The 11,341-nt window shown below is 45.1% G+C and overlaps 1 protein-coding gene across 1 annotated transcript; it reads left to right on the top strand.

The window, feature by feature from the left end:
- Positions 1–10,653: 10,653 nt before the first annotated feature.
- On the top strand, positions 10,654–11,341 carry F5891DRAFT_1179913 (uncharacterized protein; the record flags this gene model as incomplete). The annotated part of the gene is made up of 2 exons (XM_041365844.1): positions 10,654–10,774; positions 10,809–11,341. The coding sequence occupies 2 exons, from the start codon at positions 10,654–10,656 to the stop codon at positions 11,339–11,341; spliced, it is 654 nt and encodes a 217-aa protein (XP_041233972.1).

Below are 11,341 nucleotides of genomic sequence, written 5' to 3'. Positions count from 1 at the left end.
CTTGGCTTCGCATGACAGCACTTAGCACAATACTTAAGTGGCAGTAGTACATATCTTTTAGTAGCTTGTTTTCTGGATATTCCAGTAGCAACTCCCATTAGCCTACAGTTTGTAGCTATTGGCAATCCATATCCATTTACCATCCACACTGTGTCCGTTGCTGTTCTGCTTTACATCTATTTCCATTATCTATCATCTCTATTATCATCTGAACCACCCACACTGCAGCTGCTTTGCAGCCACATTTTCCCATGCCTTTGGTTATCGGCAACTGCTTTGTTCCTACACGTGCACTCACTGCTTTCCTGCGCTTCACATCAGCTGCTAAGTGGCACCTTCTGTGCTCATTTATAGACCTTTGCTGCACTGGCTTCCCCTTTAGGGTCGAACACACTTGTTCTGCAAGTATAGCAGACTAGGTGTTGGACAACCTACAACATAAAGATATCGGTTTGGAGCTTATAGCACCACACTAAGTTGTAAACCTACACCGCAGACCCCTGGGTCGAATACACTTGTTTCACCAAGTATAGCAGACTAGGCAGTGCAAGACCACAACATAAAGATATCAGTTTGGAGCCATCTTTGTATAGCCCCACTCTGTGTTGTATTCCTACAATGGCTTTTTATGCAGAAGTTTACTGTCTTACCTGGTTCTAAGGCTTTCCTTGCAGCTTGGTCATGCCATTTACCTGAATTGCAATAATGGGCTAGGTCAATTGGGATGTCATCCTGACCATCTCAATTGTGTTGTGCTGGTAAGTATAGAGACAGCTACTTATCATGAGTCACTTGCAGTGCCTCAGTAGCTGGACATTATTTTAGACCAGAAGGCATGCACTGATTACATTACCTCAGGGTAGGAAAAACAACAACATGGCGGGAGTCAAGTTCATAGCAGTCAGTCTGGGCACATGTATTCATCCAGCATCAAGTTTATTTGATTTGGCACTTTTGGAGTGCCTTTCATGGGCTGGGTACTTGAACAGCCAGTGCCTGCCAGCCTATGCTATCATGTGACATGACATTGTGTCATATCAGAATAAATGATTCATACACACCTTTCTTTACATACACAATTACTCTCTTGCTACACGTGTTCTATGCATGTCCTTTTCATTCTCCGTTCCAATGACTTTCTTTTATTCTCATGTTCCAGGATGGACTCTCCTCAGTCTCTCAATCTGAAGACTGAGGTGAGTACCAATACTTAATAACATATAATATTCATATCCTAACTACCTACCTAGCTTGTCCTTTCATTGTCTAGGTATGTGTTGTCGTATTGAGTCTCTCAATCCAAAGACTGAGCTTGTCCTTTTATTGTCTAGTTGTTTAGTTCAAGCCTCTCAAATCATCACAGGTTATGAGCCCTGGCTCAGACTAGGAGTCCTCACATTCTTTACAATACAACATTTGTTTGTTGTCTAAGCTTTCTGTAATCGTCCGAGTTGGATTTGGCTCGCTCTTCTTCCCCGCTTGATCCTTAGCTCCTCTCCATTCCCTTGCCGCCGTCGCCATCACTGACACTAATTCTTTCAACACATCTGTTGACTCCTTTGCCCATCCCTTCTAGTTTATTGTCACCATCGCTGACAAACCATTTACTGCCATCCATGATGTCAACTATTTCATCACCAATATTTGTATTCCCATGTCTTTTCCACACACTCCACTGGATGCCAATGGCTCAAATTATACATTGTTGGTCACCTCCATGGACCTATGGCTGTCGTTATTCAACCTATGGTGTCTCATGATTGGCGAAGAAAAGGGGCCTCAGCCTCCAATTAAGCAGGCAAATGAAACTGATGCAACTTTTGCACAGCATGTCGTTACTCACGATATGAACATAGATGTTATTTTGTTCCATGAGCAGCAGAGCATTGTGAAGGGCCTTCTTGGTATGACTGTTCATTCCAGTGACCTCATCCATTTTACGGGCATGTCCAACCCCACTATTATCTGGAAGGCGCTCAAAAACAAATATCAAGCTACTATTGGCATTCATTTCACAAGTTTGATGGGTCACATTTTTGACCTCCCAAAGGCATTGGACAGTGAATCACTTATGAAGACAATTAAAGAGATCACAGATATCAAGAACCAATTCAAGGCCATCGAATCTGCGGAGTGGAAGTGCAATAAATATACTCTTGTACAGGCACTGCTTCGTGCCCTTCCAGATTTCTATGCTCTGCTTTCACAGCTTATTCTTCATGGCACTGATGCAAATGCTGGGATATTAATGCTTGAGGGTGTTGTTAACCAAATCTGAAACTCTGAGCAGTATTATGCAAGTTTTGGGTCAGACAATCCACATGCTGACCTGCACCAAACTGGTTCGGTGCATGGATGACTAATACTCTTCTATGAGTCCTATACCCCAGAATTTACTATGAAACCATTTTTTTTCTTTTGAACTGAAGTCATACTGAGGCTAGGGAATATTTTTCATCTTTTTCTTCATTTTTCAGTGTGTATGCAAGCAGCCTGAATATTTTAGTACATTTAATTCTGCAATGAGTTTTGCTTAGTCAGCCATGGTGATGACCCAGACAAAAATCCCACGCATGTCAGGTAACTGTGAAAAATATTTCCCACATATATTGTCCTGGAAAAACATCAGTAAAACCCTAAATACTAGGCTCGCATCATTTTCACCCTTCAAACAAAGCAAAGCAAAGACAGACACACAAAGGATTCATATCATGTGACCTTTCTGGATTTGTCATCAGGAGTTGGACAGGTCACATGACTAACAACAAGCCAGGATGACTTAGCAAAATACCCAATGACTCACTATGACTCACCTTGCATATGACTCATTATGACTCTGGATGACTCTTGAATATACTAGTAGCACGGCCACATTTATTGTGTATATAATGACCCCAGTTTTTGAAATAACAAGCAGCAAACAGTAGCACTTTTAGTGGGTGTTTTTCAGCCTATCTCACATCAAGTTGTGAGTAAGGTGTAATAAGTGTCAGTACCAGTGTCAATAAGTGTCATATCCCGTATTCTGGACCTACATCCAACAATATTCCCATGCCTCATCCGGACCTTCGGACACCTTATCCATGTCTCCAGTCCTCTACCCATCCGGATCCCTGCATTTCTGCACATCCACATCCACATCCCTGTATCTCTATACATCAGACCTCCATGCCTCTGCAGCTAGCCTGCATCATTGGCCGTTTCAAGCGGATCGTGAGCCTGCGAGTGTTGATGCACGAAACTTGGCCTTTGTAAGCAGACACGTGAAGATTTGCCTTTGGTGTGTTTCTACCATAATGAAGCACACATTAATGCTCGCCCCAGTCAAAAGGACTTGATCTGAGAATCCATCCCACAGCCTTCTTCTTCTCTGTGCCCATCTTCTTTTGCTCATCACTCTCACATTTTTTTGCACTCTTCAACAAATGACCTCGCAAATCTTCACCTAACATTTAATTTTGTCATGACCTCGACTAACGTTACGTCCACGTCTGCTTCTGCTTTGGCAGTCCCTTCGGCCTCCACAACAGGCAATACATTGTCAATGCCTCCCCCTAACACCGCAACCCCAGCTATATCCTCGGGCATGCATATGACTTATGACCAAATGGTAGCAGAGAACATATGTCGTCAAGCTAACAATATCTCTCTTCAAGCACGCAGAGACGCCGGCAAAGTAAATGTTCCTACTGATGAACTACTCATTCCCATTCCGCCCAAACCTTCTGGCACTGCCATACAGCAATGGATTTCAGCCTTCAATCAACTCTCCCTGAATTCGCAAGCACAAGGTTCAGCGGTCCTGGAGACCATCATGCCCAAGTCTGTGGCCAGACCCAATGTGACAGCCGTCTCCAAGGTCCTCTTCGACTCATCAAAGGAACTTCCTTCCAGCTCAGGTCTAGATTCTACGTATAATTTTGGCATCCATAGCTTCGTCCAAGATCTACTCGATGCAGGTCAATACTGCCCTCTTACCCTGTTTACCAACCAGAACATGGAGTGCCTGCATCACGAAGGTCATTCACTCAAGTGCTCGAAGGTACACGTTAGCAGCATCTCTCATCATCTTCTTGACCTCTCCCAGTTCGAGAACGAATTAGACTTGGACCCTTTGTCTTGGCAAGAAGCATATCAACGCTACCTTACCTGGATAGAAGACATTGGTGATGCATCTTCTCTCAAACGGTGGACTAATCACTTCACTACACTGTCCAAGGATGAGGCCGTGCGCAAGAACTTTAGAGCCATTATTGAGTTCGATGTCGAGACACATCAAAATTATGCTCTCCGCCCCCATAAACACTGCGAATCAGAATGGAATCACCGTCTCACCAAGAAGAAGTACAATACCATGCAGGAATTTATGTTCTGCACCCAAGAACAGTTCACATGCACTTCCATTCCTGACCACAACGCTCACACATCTTCTTCACAATTCAAACCCTATGACAAAGACTCCAAAAGACATGCCAAGAAGTCCTCTGAGGCCGACGGTCAATCCTTTCGTGACGGTAAATCAGCCAAGTCTGCTGACCCTATGTGCATCATCTGCGGATGCACAGGCCACCGCTTCTCTGACTGCACTCAAGAGACGTCACAGAAAGGATCACAAACTTTCTCAAAGTATTCCTCCGGCAACCTGTGCAAACGATCCAATGGCTCACAGCTCTATGTTATGTTCAACCTCAATAACCCTCGACGACCCTGCAAACGGGATCATTCTGACCAACACCTTTGCTCCTTCTGTGGACGCACAGAGCACAGCACTCTGTCACGTGTCTGTCTCTGATGCGACTAAAGAGATGTGTTTCTTGGATCCCGCCAATGAGGATTACTTCTTGATACACTCTGCAGATCTCTCGCATGCCTCACACCCACCTCCATGTCACACATATTTTGACAACTTGCAACATGTTCAGTCACCTTTCGACAATGGCCCAGACTATTCTTTCATTAATACGCCATACTCAGCTGATGGTTTTGATGCTCTTCTTGAACGCACCAACCTTATGCACCAGTTCCCAGAACTTACATACAAACTTCATTACGGCTTTCCCATAGGCCATAATCTCTCTCCTCTCACCAGCTCCTATATGCCTAACAACCTTCCCGGTGCTGAAATCTTCAAGGAAGTCTGCGATGAGTATGTCGCAGAGGAACTTGTGAAGGGTCGGTATTCAGGTCCATATTCTCATGATGAGCTGTTTGCAAAGATCGGTCACTTTCATTCCTCCCCTTTGCAAGTTGTTGTCAAAAAGGGTATAGACGGCACCCCAGACAAATATTGGGTGTATCGCCACCTCTCTTATGCTGGTTCTATGGAACATTCTGTCAACGATGAGATTGACGCCGAAGATTACCCCACCAAATGGGGTACAGCTGCAGAATTTGCAGAAATAGTACGTCTTTCTCTCCTCATGTACACACTTCGCTTCGGATGCACTTTGCGAGAAGATTGTGCATCCTTCATGCATGCACAATTCATCGTTTGAAGGCACAGATTTTTACATACACATATTTGCGTCTCTCCACGCATCCATCCATCAATCTCTATCTAAGTTCACATCATCTTACATTACATCTCAGATCTGTCATGCTCCACCAGGAGCCCAACTTGCAACATTGGACATTGAAGCCACCTATCACAGTATTCCATGCGCACCAGAACACAAGCACTATCTAGTTGTTTACCATGATGGTAAATTATATATAGAACACAACATCCCCTTCGGCTTAGCTTCAGCCGCAGGTCTACAGGGTGAAGTCGCTGACACATCGGTTCAAATCTGGCAAGCTCTGGATGTCAAACCTTCAAAGAAATGGGTTGATGATGTCACTATTTTTCGTTTCCCTTCTGCACATGGTCTCTATCTGGGCATCTCGAACAGCGAAGCATATAGATATGACTATGACCTTGCCCAGGCCAAATCACTCGTCTCCACCACCAAAATCCCATGGCACGAAAAGAAGGGACAACCTTTCAAAGACACTGGTATCTACGTTGGTTTTGACTGGGACATCCCCCACAAAAAAGTGGTTCTACTTGAGTGCAAGCACCTTAAATACATCGCCCATCTCTCTCATTTTCTCGCTCTCTTCCTAGACTCACAAGTGCCAAAGTGGGAGCTTGAACACATAGCGGGCTTCCTCATACATTCAGCCTTCGTCTATCCTCATGGCCGCTCTTATCTCACCAATATCTACTCAGACATTGCTGCTTATGGCACCAAGGACTTCACTCCCAGATATCTCAGTCGTTCTACCAAATCTGATCTCAAATGGTGGCTTGCCTTGTTGATAAACACCCCTTCGCCTCTAGACATATCTCCTCTCCCCCCCATCAGAGACTACGGTATCTGGGTGGATGCTTCAACAGGAATGGGCATTGGCCTCCTATGGAATGGACGTTGGGCTTTCTGGCATACAACTGAAGATTGGCACAGCCCCTCTCATGACATAGGATGGCTTGAGGCTTCGGCTATCGAGCTCACAATTCGGCTCATTCACGCTAAGGGCATTTCAGATGCCAACATCTTGATTTGCAGTGACAATCAAGGTGTTATCGCTGCCTTTCGCAAAGGGCGTTGCTCTAATTACATGATCAATCTAGCGATTCACTGCTCAGAGGCCCTTATGCGAGAATCTCGCTTATTTCTGTCACTCATGTATGTCAACACATCACTCAACCTCGCGGATCCCATTTCCCGTGGTATATTTCCTCCAGCAGTGTTGCATCTCGCATCTCCTCCTTCCCTCCCTTCCAAAATCTCCTCCTACTTCCAGGATGAAGGAGAGTGAACTCTACTGTTGCGTCAACGCTGACGCAGCAGCAGCTTCTTTCTGGGCCACCCATCCACCTTCCACTGTTCGCACATCAGTCTCCCAATCTCTACAGCAATCTCAGCCTCGCACCCCTCATGCACCATGTCCTAGTTCCAGCATCATTCCTTCTGAACACCATCCATCTGTTCTTGCTAGTGATTGTCTTCTTCTGTGGTCAACTCCTGCCGGACAGGATTGGCAATCTGTCTTGGAGCAGAAATATCCAGATTCCTCTCTCTTTCGTCTTTTCCAAGTACGCCTTCTAGTGTTCACTCTCTCTCTCATCATCTCTGACCCACATACAGGTCATGGTCAGATCTCTTGATACCAACACCCGCAGCAACTATGGCGTGGGACTCTTGCGGTACACTCAGTTTTGCGATTCCATCAACATACCCGAAGCCGAATGCATGCCAGCGGCAGAGGCTTTACTCTCTCAATTCATGGCTGCCTTCACAGGCACAACCTCTGAGAAGACGCTCAACAATTGGTTGGCAGGTCTACAGTTCTGGCACATCATCAATGGTGCCCAATGGCACGGTTCTCAATTGCTGCATCACACTAGACGCGGGTTTTCCAAAATGGTTCCTCCTTCCTCTCGTCAGGCCAAAAGACCTCTGGTCACCATTGATGCTCTTTGCATCCTCCATGATCATCTCTATCTCTCCAATCCTTTTGATGTTGCAGTTTGTGCAGTCGCACTTGTCTCTTTTTGGTGTTGCTGTTGGTACGCACACCACCCTCATCATCACCATCACTCTCACTTAGAACATCTATCTACTAATCAGATTGGGAGAACTTGTCATTCCTAGTCCCAATGTTGCCGATCCGCTCAAGCATGTCACACAGAACATTCTCCCACTTGTCATCCTCACAGTGCACAAAGATGTTTGGGCCACAGTACTTCACATTCCTTGGTCAAAGACCACACAGGAGCGAGGTGCAGACATCTTGGTGTAGAAACAACAATACAGAGAGGAGCAAATGAGGCTCCAGACTGTATCTATAAATGTTTGTAATGTCGTGCTTTGCCTAGTCTGCATTACTTGACAAGACAAGTGCGTTTGACCCTAAAGGGGAAGCAAGTGTAGCGAAGATCTAGAGGTACGCGCTGAAGTGAGGCGCGAGAAAGCGCAGGTGCGCGCAAGGCGCGGGAACATGCGCGTGTATTAGCGCGAAGCGCAGGAAAGTGCGCGCGCGTGCGGAAACAATAGAGAGGTTAGACTTAAGTGATAATATGATGCAAGATAAGAGAAAAGAGATGTGAAGTATAGACACAATGGATTTCTACTATGTTCTTCTAGGTAGATAGTGGGTGGAAAGTAAAGTAAGGTGGAAAGTTCAGTAAGGTAAAAAGTAGTTTGGAAAGTAAGTTTCACTATGTACTGCTGGCACTTATATAGCGCGCCTAAGCGCTGTAATGGGGAGCCGAAGCGCTACCGAGTAGGTATGTAAAGATATATATGAGTGAGAATTCATGATAAAAATAAAGGTGGAACAATATGCAATGAGAGAAATAGAAATATACACACTAGAGGGCTTGGTGGACAGTGGATGGGTGCTTCTGGATGGCTGGCGCTATAGGGCGCTCAAGCACAGGAACACGCGCACGCATATACATCGTGAAGCGTGGGAATGGCACGCGCATGGCGTGCATTGTGTGGGAAAGCTGCGCCTCATAGTGGAATACCTGTGGATAGCACACAGAGTGATGCTGCAAGTTTGTGCTATGTACTCCTAGTGTAACGCGCCATATCACACCATGAGAGGCATGAGTCTCTACATCGGTCACCTCACGTGCACATCATACCTGCCCTCTCACTGCGCTTGAGCGGCACTTTTGCATCAATGAGAACCTGCCCTCACACTCTCCTCTCTTTTCATATTGCGACTCTTCTGGGTGGTCTCCTATGACGTGCACTGCTTTCCTCGCACACTGTAACACCATTTGGATGGCATAAGGTTTCCCAGATCTGCCGGGACATGCCTTTCGAATCGGAGGAGCTACGGAACTACTGCTGCAAGGTGTCCATCCAGACATCATGTCTACTCAAGGCAGATGGTCCTCAGATGCTTTTCTTGAGTATTGGCGTCGCATAGATACCATATTGCCGCTTTTCATTGCTTCTTCAGCAAACACTGAGCGTCTGCTGGAGATTGATCGAGTCATGGACTCCTTCACTCATCGTCACCATCTTTCTCGCATTGCCCCATCTACATAATCTTTACCTGTCCATCAAGCTTATCTTACAGGCGTCTCATGAATATCATTGGTCACATTATTGCTAACATATTGTTGATCAGCTCTATGTGTGTGGGGTTTGGGTCCTTCAGGACCCACTTTCCGCTGTGAGCTTCTCCTAGTTTTGGTCTGGATCAGTGTTTCCTTTTGGACCCTCCGGTCTACGCATTTTTCGGACTCAACACACTCTGAGGGTTTGCTTTAATCAATCCCAAATACCCTCCGAGCACAAGCTGCATTATTTCGGACTTCGCGGGATCCACACACTTCACCCAGACCCCTGCCTTCATGCACTGGTCCAGAAAAGCCAGACCCTCCCACACACAAAACAAATTAACACTAAACAATCTCCCATTGATTCATTTATCTAAGATCTCAACACTCCGGACATCATCCTGTTCCCGGAAAATAATATTCATTCACTTAGTTCCATCCACGCCATCATCAGATGTCTCTCTGTCAGCAACAAACACTTTTCATACTGACTTGAACTAGCTAATATTATTTTCTCTTTCCTCATCTTCTCTTAGATGTCACATATATACAAAGGTTGCCCTTACCCATATGTCTACACATCTTGTCCGGACCATATCCGATCCAATCTGATCTGATCTGATCTGATGTATAGATCTGTTTCCTATCTGATATATGATAAGCTTCTTAATTCAATTCCTGTGCATATAACATTAACACAGCCTATCTGGTATTCCTTGTTCCCGGTACCTCAGTTATACTTACTACCAGTATGCTTACTGATCCATTAACCTATGCTTCATTTCTGACTCGTGTTTGATAACTTTGCTTATGCTTCGTACATAGCCTCGGACCTTTGCTTATTGATCTTTCCGATAGTCACTTAGTATATAAACTCTTGTATATGTCCTGTAGTTCCTCAGTCCAAATATCATATTAGTCCTCACACTAGATCTCACTCTAAAGTCCTCATATCAGTTCTAGTCTTCCAACTTAGTTGTTATCCATCTCAGGCCTAGGGAGTTTTTCCCTAGGACATACATTCTTTTGGTCACTGCCATACTGTCAGGCTGACCATTGTTTGTTTGTTTTCCTGTCAAGTCCATAGATTGGATTGACCATCATATTACTGATCTTGCAGAAGTATCCTTAGCTGAACATACCTTAGGTAGTATACAACTAGCCACCCATGAACGACCACATTATCAGTCATTGGTATTTGTCTGAATCACTGACCATGGAGATACTTGTTTTTATAGGTGTTTATCTATAGATCATCTATCTAAGAAGACAATGCACATCACTCAGCCATGGCAGCTAGAGCAGGCAAACCAGCAAAGTCTATTGAACGTCTGAAACCGAAGGAACTTGATATGACCAAAGGTGATAAGTGGGAGCTATCATGGCAATCCACATGTGGGTCTTGCAAGTGCACAGGTCACATCTGGCACAATTGTTGCACTCGTCTAGCAAAATCAGACCCATCAAACATGTCAGCACACATTCCTCTGTTGCCCTCACAAAGCACTAATTCATCGACCCTTGCACCAGAATAACCTGATATCATACCATCCTTCCTTTACCTCCCTTTGCACTCTGCAAACTTCTCTAATATGAGCACTAGTTCCTTCTCTTTCCATATAGATTCTGCCACAACTGTGTCACCTGCTCCCTCCCCTGGTCATATGAACATGGGTGGAGGGAACTCTGAAGTCCATATGGGGAAGGAATTGGGTCAAAGCGACAAATGCTGAGCTTGTGGACAAAGGGGGTGAAATTCACCTCATCAAGCATATGACACAAGGTCTTTGGGAGGCACTCAGTGATGGAAGGCTCGTGATTGGCTTCACTGTCATGAAATGCATTGGATGTTGTGCAGAGTGGTTCAATCAGTTTTTGTATTACCAAGCGCATCCAAAGCCCCCAACAACACAGAAAAGAAAGGAAGGAACCTCAAGAGCCAAAAAACCTTCTGCAAAAAGGGTGAAAGGGAGTACATGCCAGAGAGAGGTGTCATCTGAAAGTGACAGTGACAAAGACAAGTTTTCTGATGTAGAGGACAAGATAAAGGTATACTTGGGTTCAGCCTCACACGTGAGGAAGAGTAGTCACCTTTCTGCAAAATTAGTTGGAGTACATGCTGAGAATGCTGAGCTGAAGGGCAAAGAACACAAAGAATGTGGGCATCAGCACTCACAGGCTCAGGAGGCCAAGTTGCTCTTGATGAGCAACAAGCTCTTTGTGATGTCATGCGACTGGGGTATGTTGGAGAAGGAGATCAGCGAAGTTGTCGAGGAGTAG

The sequence above is a fragment of the Suillus fuscotomentosus genome, assembly GCF_016647785.1.
Source record: "Suillus fuscotomentosus strain FC203 chromosome Unknown F5891scaffold_1, whole genome shotgun sequence".
Classification (NCBI taxonomy): Eukaryota; Fungi; Basidiomycota; class Agaricomycetes; order Boletales; family Suillaceae; genus Suillus; species Suillus fuscotomentosus.
The sequence above is the reverse complement of the archived record's forward strand: the minus strand, read 5'-3'. Positions and strand labels throughout refer to the sequence as shown.